Genomic DNA, 14,359 nt, shown 5'->3' with positions numbered 1-14,359 from the left:
GCGCCGTCCCCTCCCGTCCCGCTCTCCCGGCGGGCCCTCCCATTAGATGCGAAATGCGCATCGGCTGCATTTTTTTTTGCGTTCCCCAGCGCGGCTCGGAAGTCCCCTTTTCAGCACACTTCCCCCTTACCGAGGGGTCAGCATCCTGGGAGAGCTGCCCAGCACATGCGGCAGCCTCTGTACGAAGTGGCCATGCACGGATTTTTCTGCCTAGTATTTTGAAATGCGTACAGAAGTACACCCAACATGACACTCGAATACATGATTAAGTTCTATAAGTTTCAATTTTAAAGTTGTCATTAGCATTTGATACGAAATTTATGGCAATATTTAGTTTGTGGACAACACATCTATTGGTAATTGTATGGGCTTTTAAAACCATGGAGTAATACATTAATTGACTGCTCTGCTTGAGTAGAAAGCTTTCACAGACTTGATTTAGCCTGCAGCTGTTTTCTCCGTAGGCATAGAGGGAGATAAGGACAACTGTGTAGTAAAAATAACTGTACAACGTTGATTTTCTTCTTTATTCTTTGTAAACAGGAGATTCAGATTTGCACCTTGGTTTGGCCCAGCATTGCAGGAGAAATAGTTTGGGATGTGACCTTTGCCATTGTTTTCTTTCTAATACCAGGTTTAGTCATTGTCATCAGTTATTCCAAAATCTTACAGGTATGTTTTTCCTTTACATTTTGTTGTAGAACAAAGGGAAGTAAACAGTAACTCACTAGGCATCAACATGTTGTCACTGAATACAAATACACCTAAAGGGAATAGACATCATTTGCTCAGTAAATGGTAAGTATGTGGTATAAAATGAGGTACTTCAACCTGTACAGCCTATATGTTTCAACTAAGAACGTGCTTGAACAGCACATTACCAGAAGCCCAACACAAAGTTTGTCTTCATTTATATGTAGTATTTAATACACTTCCCCATTTATGCGCTGTTCATATTGAAAGTCTGTCAATCTGCTAAATGCTAAAAGTGTCAAGCATTTGAAATAACTAAAAACTAGATTTTGCTTTCCTTGAGCCTAAACTCCAGAGTCACAAGGGATTTGTAAGAAAGCAAAGAGAGGCAGGACTAGAAAAAATCCATCCCCTTTTAGATCTGCTGATTTTCTGCATGTATTTTTAGTACACAGATCTCGTTAGATTACACTAATTCCTCCACAATTTCAAACTTTGTGAACAAAAACTGTAAATTAAACACTCTGCTTCCATTTTCTTTCTGAGTGGATGTGGTTTAACTGCTGAAATATAGGCCAAGACACCAGGCACCACAGAGTTTTAATCTATGTTCTAGCAAGCATGATATTAGTTATCTAAATCCCTTTTAAAACATCTGATTTCGTAGCCCTTCCTCTTCCAAAAACAGAGTGAGAAAGAGCTAGAAATCTTCAAACTAGGCGCTGCAATGCCTAGTTTTTAGCAACTGCCCCCAAAAGATTCTTGATTCCTGTATTAGGTAATTAAACTTCTCATATATAAGGAAATTACAGGTTTTGGAAAGGAACTTCAAAATACACAGATTATTGAGCAGGGAATTAACTGATGGAATGCTGAGCACCAAGGGGCTGTGGGTGCATGCACCAGAGCTGCACGTAGATGTTTCCATGAACCTAGGACCTAGAATCTGGGCTCTACATGTACTTGCCTATTGATCAGGCTTAAACTCGTAGTCAAAATCATCAGCTCTTAGTTTCTGTACACTCTATAAGCTCATTACAACCTTGAGGTAAATGCATTGGGTAAACATCTTCTAGCGAAGTAAAGCACTTGCCTTTTGCAACCTCGTATTGGCTGTAGGCAAAGAACATGCAGTAACTGGGCGGGGAGCCTGAGCCCTTTGAAAGAACTACAAAAACTGCAGGCCAAGGAATGCCACAGTCCTTGGTCAGAGACTGGGACAGTAATGGCGTTCCTCTTGTCCATGCAGACTCCAGATGACAGGTAAATTCAGAAAACACAGTGGCATGTATTTGGGGGCTACAAGCTCCAAAAAGGTGTTTGGAATACTGGATTACAAGACAGCCCCATGCTGCCGTGCTCACGTTTCTTTTCCAGCTTGATAAGCTGGAAAACACAGATGCTAAGATGCGTTGGCATTTTTCCTGAACTGAAAAAGAAACGAGGCCCATAGCAGGATCCCATCTGTTGTAACTGAATCTTCTCTCTCACGCAGCTCTCCAGGAAGCAACCAGAACTCGGCTGGAGAATGTCTTAATCCGAGTCATTCCCAAGAGCTGATTCACTCTCACTTCGTGAGAACGCTCCGTGATGCCAGTGCACACAGAGTACAATGCTCAGTGTTACTGGAAGCAGTTCAAAGCATTCGTGTATTCAAATAACAGAGCATCTATGATGGTGATGATTCACTACAGATATAAGACCTCAAATTTGTTAACAAATATACTCTACAAATGTATACTTTACAATTTAATCTGAAACTAAGTATTATTTTTACGTAACACTTCCCAGAACCCTGACAAAAATGACAGATTAGAAGCCATGATTTGTAGTTAAGTTATTTGTTTTTGTGTTGTTCTCCCTCTCAGGCAAGACTTGGATAAGAGGCTAGAACTAGTAAAGATGTTCATGTTCTGGAAGTTACGTACTTGTATATACATGACTGCTAAGTTCCTGGTTCTCAGAGTGTGCTCCAGATGCCCACTATAGGTATCTAGATTCCTTATACTAGGCAGACCAAAAAGAGATCCAAAACATATCACTGCCACCCCATTTCAGTTGAGCACTTCCTTAAGATGCAGTTGCGTCTTATTTACTGCAGTCCTGGTGATTCCCGCATTCTTAGTTCTAGGCTGTGCAGCTCCAGCAGGAAAGATGGAGGGTGCTTATATGGGACAGATACAACGGTATCTGATGAGGACATTCTGTAGCCGTTTTGAACAGTGGAGGCTGAGGAGGGTACAGAACTTGGTTTTCCCACTTTTATATTAGAAGTGGACATTAGTCCTTTGTGTTTCCTGAAACCCTCATTCTTCCTAAGACAGGTTAGGTGGTCTCTGAGAACAACTCTTGGATCGGATTGTTTGGAGGAGTTAGCCTAGTTTCTGGATTCCAAATGGATACAGCAGAAGATCATCAGGCTGGAACAGTTTTACACGTTCAAAACATCAGAATTCTCTGCCCCTTTTAAGTCAGGGCAGCAGCTAGTGAGACTGTCCCCTTCTCAGGCTCAGTAGATGCTGAGAAGCCCATTTTTGGGTCACAGGTTTTGATTCATACACCTACATTCTGTTGAAAACTTTGGTAGATGTCTAGCTTCTTAATGAATATTTATTCTAGGCCATCTGTCTCTGTGACACATCTATCTCTGTGACAAATTCTGAAAACTGCAGAAAGAATGACAAGTTACTCGATATATATATAACCATTTTCATCCTTACCTGAACTAGGAAGCTATTAAGTATTACTAGTGTTCGCAGGAAGAGCCTTACGCCTTTTGACTTTCCTACTTAGACACCAAATTGATCGAGGCTTTTGAAAATACTCCTTCTTTACCCACGCAGGGGGTAAAATGGCATCCCAATTATTCAGCCTAAATGTTTGTTTGCTAAATATTTCAATTTTGTTTTATTTGCATCAGATATGTGAATGTAAGAGACTTACTGTGCTATGCCAACTTCAGTGAAGACAGGGATGTAAAGCATGAGATTTAGAGTTTTCTGCAAGCCTTTGGGATTCAGTATTCTGCCTAATGACAGATGATTCACACCCATGAATACTAGATTCCCAAACTACCCATAGTCTGGTTTATTACATCAGACAGTACTTTTACGAGACACGGATTTTCATAGTGACAAAAGGATCTGTAAGATTTCAGGTTAGTTCATAGAAAGAAATTCTGATTACTGACTGAAAAACTAAAAGTGTACACAAAAAAACGTAAAATCCCATTCAAATTTAAAATGTATCATGATTTAGTTACCGTAATAAATTCATGCTCCTTCTAATACCTACCTTACAATATCAGCATGGCCATAAGAGAATTGGATTGCATTCCTTCTTGCGCATCAACAGGATTGTTAACTATGTTCCAGTTTGCATTTGTGAAAAAAAATCAATGGGTTTATTTAGATAGAACAAATTAGGTCATAATTTGAAGTTAATGGGGTTTCATGAGTAATTAAGACTATTTTATGCTGAAAAGTATTTATGGCTGGTAGAGAGCCATGAGGAGAACAACCAGCTTGACTAATATTGAGGTGAGTTCACAGCTGAGAGGGAGAAAAAATGCTAGTGAAGTGTGAATGTTTGAAATGGAACCATTGACAAAAAGGAGAAATCTAATTCTGCAATGCCTTTTTTGTAGTCACTTTTCAAAACAGAAACATCATGTGCCAAGATTTACTTTTGCACTTGTAAAAATGTGTTAATAATTCTTCTAGGTTTCAGTGAAAGTTACTTTCTTCTCTTTTACTGCAGATTACAAAAGCATCAAGACAGAGTTTAAATGCTGGTTTAGCCTACTCAGAAAATCATCAGATTCGTGTTTCCCAGCAAGACTACAAACTATTCCGAGCCCTCTTTGTGTTGATGATCTCTTTCTTCATCATGTGGAGCCCAATTATAATAATTATTCTTTTAATTTTAGTTCAGAACTACAAAAAAGATTTAAATATTTTGCCATCAGTTTTCTTCTGGATAGTGTTATTCACTTTTGCCAACTCTGCTGTCAATCCAATTTTGTATAACCTTGCCCATTTCAGACGTAAATGTCGGGAGATTCTTCTCTGTTGTACAGGGAACCCTGTAAGGCATGGGGCTGGTACAGAAACCACTGCAAGAAGAAGTAACCATGAACAACCAAATTTGTCTTTCATTACCAGATAATTATTTGAAGTCTGAGCTGTGCCAGATTGGATGTTAGTGTCTACACTATCCCAGGTGGAATAGGTCACTATGTTATAGTATTATATGCCAGAGAAGGAAAAAAAACCCCTAAATCTGTATTTTTAATTCCTGCAGGTAAAATTCTCTTGACTTCACTGCTTTGCCCCAGTAAGATCTGGACAATTTAATCGAATGGATTGAATTCTCCACTTACACTGAAATAAATAGGAATATGGTAGTGAACTTGGCGAATGTAAAATAGTTGAAATAAGTATTTACCAGATGAATTAATTTCTATGAGGGTACATTTTCAGTTGGCATAAGTGAGTAACTTTACCTCTTTGTGTTGATGATCTCTTTCTTCATCATGTGGAGCCCAATTATAATAATTATTCTTTTAATTTTAGTTCAGAACTACAAAAAAGATTTAAATATTTTGCCATCAGTTTTCTTCTGGATAGTGTTATTCACTTTTGCCAACTCTGCTGTCAATCCAATTTTGTATAACCTTGCCCATTTCAGACGTAAATGTCGGGAGATTCTTCTCTGTTGTACAGGGAACCCTGTAAGGCATGGGGCTGGTACAGAAACCACTGCAAGAAGAAGTAACCATGAACAACCAAATTTGTCTTTCATTACCAGATAATTATTTGAAGTCTGAGCTGTGCCAGATTGGATGTTAGTGTCTACACTATCCCAGGTGGAATAGGTCACTATGTTATAGTATTATATGCCAGAGAAGGAAAAAAAACCCCTAAATCTGTATTTTTAATTCCTGCAGGTAAAATTCTCTTGACTTCACTGCTTTGCCCCAGTAAGATCTGGACAATTTAATCGAATGGATTGAATTCTCCACTTACACTGAAATAAATAGGAATATGGTAGTGAACTTGGCGAATGTAAAATAGTTGAAATAAGTATTTACCAGATGAATTAATTTCTATGAGGGTACATTTTCAGTTGGCATAAGTGTCATTAACTTTAATAAAGTTATAGTGAATCTATATCAAGAGGGCACCTGATCCACTTTTACTCTATTTTCTACTGAGTAAGAGAGATCAACTTTCTAGTGAAAATGTACATCCTCAGAAAGTATCTGCTCTTTTTTCCAATCCCATTTTAAAAATGCACTTGATTATACACTTAGATAACTGACTGCCTGAACATAGGTTTGGGCAGACTAACCAATTTCGTGTAGGAAACGATGATAAACATGTATTATCACCAAGTGAATGACCAATTTAGTTCCATCTCAAATTAAAAATATGGACACAACGCCTGTTAATTTATAAATAAAGAATAAATAAATAAATGTTTACTTGTGTGTAAAATAGTTCTTTAAAAAAGATGCATATTTTTTATGTCTTCAGTAGTCATATAACAAAGTTAACCAGTGATATATAGGGTCACTGAAATTCCTTCCTCCTTTATGAAATTCCATTTGGAACGATTTCCAGTATTTCCTAGAAAAAAGGTGACATTGTATTTGAAAAGAAATTAAAAGTTTTAGAAAGCAAATACATGTATTTGGTTTTTTTTTAATTAAAACTCTTTTAGTCAGAAATTGAAACCACTAAAAAAAGAAAGATTAAATTCTTCATTATCGCCATCTGTCACCAATTCAAAATAGTGCATTAAGATAACGGTTTACTAATAAAACCAATGTCTACATATGTACAGAAGTGCATACAAACAATTTGCATCCCCTGTAATCCAAGTTTATTAAAATGTTTCATTGGTTTATTAACAAGGTGAGCTACACAGCTCAGATAAATATACTCAAAATCTAAATGAAGCCGTTTAAAAGGTTTTCAAGAGAACACCCGATCAGTGTGTTAACTTTACATCCGTGGTGCTGTTACATGGTTTCTTTCCATAGTTTTGGATCTCCTTAAGAGCAAAATCCTGAAACACACAAAAACCAAAATTGCATTTTTCAACCACACTAGACAAAATTAAAATACACAAGCTTTCACCAAATTTAAAATGCATACATATCAAATTTCTTTAAAATGCTCTTGAGCCCGGCAGTCTCTTACTTGTAATGATACTGCCAGTACCTTGCTCTGCAGTTTATAATTCAAAAAAATTTTCAACTCGGAACAAAACAGGAATTCATCCAATTTGGTACACCTGTCCTGAGCATTTTAATACTTTGGCAAACAAGGTACTCCATAGATCAGTGATAAAGAGTTACTTATTTACTTTAACAAGCTTCAATTATTTGCCTTTTAAAAATTATTAGTTTAAGAATGTCTTTCAACAACATAAGAATCTCCTGACCTCCAAAACTTCTAATGGCAATAGTAAATTAGCTGAAGGAATATACCACTCTTTAATTCACAACTTTTGCTTCTAGTAAATGCTAACAGCAGATTCATCTTTCAACTCTACTAACATGATGTCGTATTGTATTTACAAGCGGTCCCACTGTGATATCCACACTCACATTGCATAACTTAAAGGAACTTGAGCTATTACTCTGAGAGACGAAGTGTATCACAGCCTGATCCATATTTGGAAAGGAGCTACCATCAGAAATGCAATGCAAGTTACAACCAAAAAACTCATAATTTCCTAGGCTTCTCTTTTGCCTTAAAGAGCCAGTATAAAAAGAACAGATATTTTAGATTTTTATTTCCATCAAGGTAAGTTTTGCACATCTATTAGGGGTTTTTTTTGAGAACTTAATTTGAGTACAGTATTAATTTAAAAAGCTAATGAAAAATCTTTGGGGAAAAAATTAGCTTCAAGACATCGGCAGAGTATGCACAATTAGAGCCTATTCTTGCAGCCACCTATTAACATCAGTCAGAATTTTAGCACAATAACAACTGAATGCAGGTCAGTACAGGCAATTGAAGTTGGCTTTTTTTTTGCTACTAATTCTGTAACTCTTAATAGCAGAATTAAAACTAAAGTAGCAAGGCTTCCAATCCCACTCATAAGGAATTAAGTGAATTTTCTAAGAGTTTCTGATATAAAGCTTTCAATAAATGTTTTTTTTCAGTTCAGCTCACAATCATTTTCTCATTCCCAAATGTACTTGCTTTGCAGGAACTTTGGCTTAATGATACTGGAGAATTCAGAATCAACTAACACTGTGGTAATTACAGGTCCTGATCACAGTGAGAGGAGAATGCAAATTGCTGGCTTTAAGTTTCATTTATACTTTGGTGCTAGGCTCATAAAGATTAACTCTGGCATAATCCTCAATAAAAAGCAGACAGCATTCAGGACCCAGGCCACTATTTTTCATTTACAAACAGTATGGAACTCGCATAGTCTTATCAGACACTGCACTCAACACCTAACATCTGAATATAAATTAGGGTAGCAGACAAAGAATGCAGCACTTTTGGTGCAGCTTGGTAGATTTGATATTTCTATAACAAACTAGAGGCAGCATGATCAGCTTTTAAATTAAGGTTGGGAAGTCAAAGAATATTTAAGGCTGAACTTTCAAAAGACATTCCAAGCTTTTATTTTTAAATGACACTATTGGTTCTATATTCTGTGAAAAAATACAAGCATTCTATTATATAGAAGTTCTGAGATATTTGAAGAAGTTATATCACAAATTATGAATTAATGAATATATTCAATTTTTCTTTTTGGTTTATACTTTCTTGCAAAGATTGACAATACATTTATCACCTTGCAAGCCTCATATAGTGTAGAAATAATAGAAACACAGGTTCCACCATGCTGAATCAGACCAGTACTTGGACTAGCCCAATATCCTGATTTTACAGTGGGAGAGTACTTTCTCTGGGTTTGACAGAAATGCAAGGAACCACCGTAACACACCCCTCTCAAAGTCACAGCACAACAGCTGTATATCTACACTTTATCTTAGATTTAATACAAAAACATCCCTAATCATCTCATTATTTTGTTTTCTCATCTTCAGAAATTTTTATTCTTGCTGTACTTCATTTGAAGAGCAGTGAATGCAGCATTCAAACCAAGAAAGTATCATCAATTTATATGACATTGTTTCTTTTCTATCCTACCCTTTATGCAATCATACACATCATTCACAAAAGCCAATTTCATTTGCATTTATGCTGTCTCTTAGTCTTGACTACCTTAAATCTCAACTGTCTCTTATGTTGTCTCCAAATTCTCATTCAAGACAAAATCTTTATTTTCATTGTTGTCAGGCACTTTTTCCAGGTCACTAATCAGTATTCTAAACACCACCCACCTTAGCAGATCTTTCAGGCACCCTGTTATCAGCATACCTACTTTACAACATGGCAATATATTACTCTCTGTTTATAAATCAGATGAACAGGTAATAGAGCCACAAGAGCTGACTGTGCTCATCTGTTCTGACTTTCTTTATAATACACAAAAGTTCCTTCAGTCAATCCCAGTTTATTCTAACATGTCATTTAGAAAAGCCTTTAATCTTGATTTACAGATTTCAGTGATGAAGAACATACAACAGCTCTTGGTAAACTGTTCCAAAGGTTAATGACCTTTGGACTTAAACAAATGGCTATTTATTTCTGCTCTGAATGTGTCCAGTTTAAAGTTCCATCCATTTTAATTTATTATTCCTATGTTTGCAAGTCCTTTATTATCCAATTCCCATTGTTTGTGTGGGCAAGCACAGACTTTGCTCAGGTCAGCCTTTAACCTCTTTCTGATGAGAAAAGATCAAGGTCTTTGAAGCACTCACTAGAGGACACATTTTTACAAACTTTCAGTCATTTTCTCTGCTCTTCTTTGAAACTTCCAATTCATCCTTGGTACCCTTTCCAGTTATGATTATCATCAAACGTGACATAGCAAGCAGACCTATGCCAAGCACAACAGTCTCATATGAGTCTGTAAATTCATCTTTTGCATCCTTGGTTTATGCATCCAAGAATCACATTAACTCTTTTGGCTACAGCATTACATTGGGAGTTCACATTCAGCTGATTCACCAGTCAAGTCTTCTGTAGATATCGTGTCTTCCAGAATGCAAGGCGGGGTAGGGACAAGTACGCTACTATTTTATTCGTTCTAAATATTCTGATCTGTCTTCTTCATTCTTTACTATTCCCCACCTGGGTGTAATCTTTACCAGTAAGTATATTACGTTTTCTTCCAGATCATTGATTAATGTAGCATAAATTACAATTTGACCTTTTCTAATATACTTGAGCACAAGTGAACTAATCTGTCTCCTTCCCTGTGTTGCAAGCTCAGCCTGACTTATGACTCAAGATAGAGTCATACTTCCAGTATGAGGGATATGTCCCTCTTCCACAACCCTTCATGAAACGGTTGGCATGAGGGCCTGTGAGAAAGGGTCTGCTATAAGGCACCCTTTCCAAGACTTCTGGTTTTCCTTAAAAGCGTTTTGTGAAGAATTTTTCAAAGAAGTTTTTGAAAATACATTCTATTCCCTTCAACAACTATTTTGTTGAGAAAGGCAAAGAGTTCTGATTAAAGAGACAAATTTTCTCTTTACAGGAACTATGAAGTTTATCCTTACTATATTTACTCATACTACATTGATTTAATTGTCTTACAACTTCCTGTAATTATTGTTTCAGCTGATGTGATACGCCACATAAAAAGCTATACACCTTAGCTTTCCTTCAGATGAGGGAAGTAAAGGTTGGAAATAACTTACTACAAGTTTCAGTTTTAAAAATACAATGTTATAGCCACTAAGTAAAAGATTTCATGCATTTGCTATTTAATGAGCAAGAGACTCCCAGTGCTTTAGTCATTAAACCCTGAAATAAAATTATTCAGAAAAAAATGTTCTTACCATTATGAACGATAACTCTGTATTTTCTGTCCAAGCAGAGGTCTATCTGCCTTTGCCTGACAATTTTCTGTGCCTCTGGAGGCAATCCCTTGGGGTCCCGGGAGAACACAAAGGAATAGCTATCAGCACAAGTGCCGTCTTCATTTAGTTGGCGGCAGGAGTAATGAAGAGCATACGTATCATAATCTGTGTCCACCACCCAGTGATCATCATCTGGAAGAAACCATAGCAAAGAAGCAAATGTGTTAGAGACACAAGTAAAATCTAGTAAATCTAAAGAGATTGCTGCCATAACTCTGCAAAGAAAATAATACGATGAAGATTGGTATAAATGATAACAGATTAGCTCTTAGTTTATTCCTGTGTCCAGTATTTAATTCCACACTTTGGTGGAGGTTTTTTTTTTAAAAAAGAAAATAAGCATATTTATCAGGGACAGTGGTGGAGAGAACAGGAAATGGTTGGCACCACTGCTTCTCCTCTAACATGGGCACAGAACAAGAGCAGCATGAAGTCATAGAATCATAGAATAGTTTGGGTTAGAAGGGACCTTTAAAGGTCATCTAGCCCAACCCCCCTGCTGTGGGCAGGGACATCTTCAACTAGATCAGGTTGCTCAGAGCCCCGTCCAATCTGACCTTGAATGTTTAATAAATGTCTTGTAAATCCATGCCTGAATATCATTATAAAATGTGGCAACAAACACAAAAAAGAACCATGTATTACGGTAGCTACCATAAAGTACAAAGAAAGTTTTCGTATTTTAACCAAAAAAGGGGAACAGTCAGACAGAAAATAGTTTAAAAAATAAATAGAGAAGCTAAATGTGCTCTTGGTCATGCTAGTCATGCTCCAGGTTACTCAAAACCATAACTATTTTCCTACCAGGGATGTTACTTAAACTGTATTTTTAAGGAAAAAGATTATCATGCAGTTGCCATGTGTGTTAGAAGTGTATATGCTACAAGCTCTATCATAAACCCTCTTCTCAAAACACAGTTACAATTTCACAATTTTTCACAGTTACAATTACTATTTAGCCAGGTAATCTGATAAAAAATCTGGTCACACAGACACCCTATGCTAACAGAAGTGAACCTAGGTGTTTGCAGTAAAACGTGTCATCTCTGCACCTTCCTCTCCTGGAGCAAAAGATCCTCCCTTGCACTAAGTCTGCGCTGATGAAGGCAAGACTATGTTCTGTTCCCCATCTCTCCTGTGGGTGGGGACCACAGTTTTTAGAAGGGTAGAGTCTGGGGTCAGCCAGCAATCTGAAGTATCCATGAAAACATGATTCAGCAGCATGCTGCGCAGAGATTCGGCAACAATTCAAGAGTAATTGGCAGTCAAAGCATTCTTTGTAACTGTGTTTTTGGAGAGAACGGAGGTCCAATCGCTTCCAAATTCCACCTGCTTCTCTTGGAAATAATCCATGGAAATGTCTTGAGCTACAAGTGTCTGAATCTCTACTTGGGTCAATAACTAATTTTGCAGTGACAGATGACAGGAAAATATGAATATATATATATATACTGGATCATATTTGTTTCTTAAAACAGATAAATCTCTACATTTGCAGACATGAGACCAAGCAAAATAACAATTGCAAAATCCGCTTCCCTGCTCGACCAAGTCTGACATTAGGCTTTTCAGAGAGAACAGAAGCATCCAGTAACTGAGTTCTGAACTAAAACAAGACTTAAAATACTTCATCTGCCTTTCATTTCTTTCCAGACAGTGACCTTTGATTATATTGTTGGGTAACAAACAAAAGAAATACAAAGACATACAAAGGCCTGGTCTTCACTTGTTTGAAGACAGCCAACCGTCTGTTCCATATGAAAAATAGTGATTACCTTGTTCACATTAAGGCTTTATGTGTTTTAAGTGTGTTTAAGAAATCCAACACTACTTTTTCCTTCCCCAGCATAGACATAGAACATAACTAAGCTCCAAGTAGTTCTGCATCTTCTATAGCTAAGTACTCACTTCCTTTCTGCAGAAAAGAGGCAACGCCCCAGTACTTCATCCTGAACTTGGCAGGATCCTCTGTGTCAGTGAAAGAGCCAATCATGTCAGCACAGACATCCCAGTTACTGTAGCCAGAGAGAAAGAAAACATCACATTCAAACCTAACACCACAGATTCAGTGTGACTGTGTGACTAGCACAGGGATAGCAGGTAGGATTAGAGCACCAGTAAGCGTAGCAGAAGCCTAGTGAAATGGAACAAGAGGAAGACTGCAAACAGCTTACTTGAAGAGTCTGACTCTGCCCTTTGCAGTGGCACTCATTTGTCCATTCTCATCTACGGTGAACTGGGCTACCACGTTGTCCTGCAGAAACAGCCCCTCAGGATCTTTTTTTGCCATGGCATACCAGGTGCCACTGTACTGCAAGGAAATAAGAAAGGCTGCAGTTAGACCCAGAAGTATGGAAAAAATTACAAACAGACATTACAAACTAGGGGAGGTGACAGAGGGGAGGACATGCAGATCTTTGACACCATGCCTTAAAGTTGTACCTAAGAAACAAATCTAGCTGTTCCAACAGCATAAACCCACCAATATGTCCTAGTGCAGCCAGGGTTTGTGAAAGAATTGACATTTTTTGGTATCTTATTTGTATCTGCAGTTCTCCAGTATTTAGAATACAAAATTTGGTGGGAAGAGGGTAACAGCTGGCAGATCTTGACGGATCTATGTATAAATGGTTTTTTCCTTGCAATGATGTCTGAAAACACCAGAGTATTAATTTTTCATAGAAACAACCAAGTCACTACACTTTTGTTTAGACCATACAGTTTGAGACCAGTCTGCTAAACCTCAGTTTCTGCAGTATTCCTTTACCAGATGCATCAGGATCCAGCATCTGTGGAGGTGTGGGCAACATCACACGCTTCTGCTGTTTCTCAGTATTGCAGTCTGCGACTTTGACTGAAAACATGAACACACTGGTGCTACTGAATGCCAGATTTTGTAGCCTGGGAAGAGGAGCTAGGCAAGACATCACAGATCCAGGAGAGAAAGAAGATTTACCCTGGTCTTGTCGAAGTTCTCCTTGACTTTGAAGCTGCTTACTCGGCAGTCCCGCTCTGCGGTGCTGCTGCCTAGCAAGGCCAGTGCCAGCAGCAGCAGCCAGGGCAGAGCTCTCTCCGTGTGGGCCATCCTGTCCCTGCAGCAACAGCAAACAGAGAATAGCATCAGAAACAGGCTCTACCGCACAAGCGGGGAAGGGAGGAAGGCTGCCCTGACACGTCCCCAGGGCATCGTGCAGCTTTCCCTGATGCATGCGCAGGCAAAGCACCCAGTTGTCCCCAGCCCACCGCAGCAGGGTCCCTTACAGACAGTGCCGGTCCCTGTAGCCTCTTGAGAGCCCAAGTGTTGATGGCAGTGACAGGGTGTGCAGACAGGGAATGCTTTATGTAGTCCTGGGGCTTTCGCAACCCCCTGAGGTACAAAGCCAGCATTGGAGGGGGAGTAGGGAGGCGGGTTGATGCATGCGGCAGGCTGGGGCCCCTTCACAACAGCCTCTTGCGTAACACCCATGGGTTCAGGTGGTCTTTGACCCTGACCTGCAGCCAAGCAGGGGCTAGGAGCAAATGTCTCTCTTTGGTTTTCCTAACCCGAAGGCAGAGCTCACACCTGGGCAAAGGGGTGTGCACGTGTGGGGAGAACAAAAGAGAAGAGAGGCACCCCATCTTTGCATGGGAGAGAGTGAGCTG

At 38.5% G+C, this 14,359-nt stretch overlaps 2 protein-coding genes across 2 annotated transcripts in view; one reads left to right on the top strand and one right to left on the bottom strand.

The window, feature by feature from the left end:
- Nucleotides 1-5,161, top strand: part of FFAR4 (free fatty acid receptor 4) — a 5,998-nt gene extending 837 nt beyond the window's left edge. The window contains exons 2-3 of the mRNA XM_009278022.2: nucleotides 544-672; nucleotides 4,453-5,161. Coding sequence (XP_009276297.1) covers nucleotides 544-672; nucleotides 4,453-4,860 — 537 coding nt within the window. The 3' untranslated portion in view covers nucleotides 4,861-5,161. The remainder of the gene's footprint in view (nucleotides 1-543; nucleotides 673-4,452) is intronic.
- A 1,412-nt stretch (nucleotides 5,162-6,573) lies between these two features.
- Nucleotides 6,574-14,104, bottom strand: RBP4 (retinol binding protein 4). Its single transcript, XM_009277767.2, is given in 7 exon segments — nucleotides 6,574-6,765; nucleotides 10,637-10,849; nucleotides 12,626-12,732; nucleotides 12,892-13,028; nucleotides 13,674-13,809; nucleotides 13,942-14,033; nucleotides 14,036-14,104. Coding segments are annotated over 7 exon segments (768 nt in total). The 3' UTR covers nucleotides 6,574-6,751.
- Between the last annotated feature and the right edge of the window lie 255 nt (nucleotides 14,105-14,359).

The sequence above is a fragment of the Aptenodytes forsteri genome, unplaced genomic scaffold (assembly GCF_000699145.1).
Source record: "Aptenodytes forsteri isolate BGI_AS27 unplaced genomic scaffold, ASM69914v1 Scaffold15, whole genome shotgun sequence".
In the NCBI taxonomy this organism is placed as follows: Eukaryota; Metazoa; Chordata; class Aves; order Sphenisciformes; family Spheniscidae; genus Aptenodytes; species Aptenodytes forsteri.
This window is presented reverse-complemented; position numbering and strand designations above follow the sequence as displayed.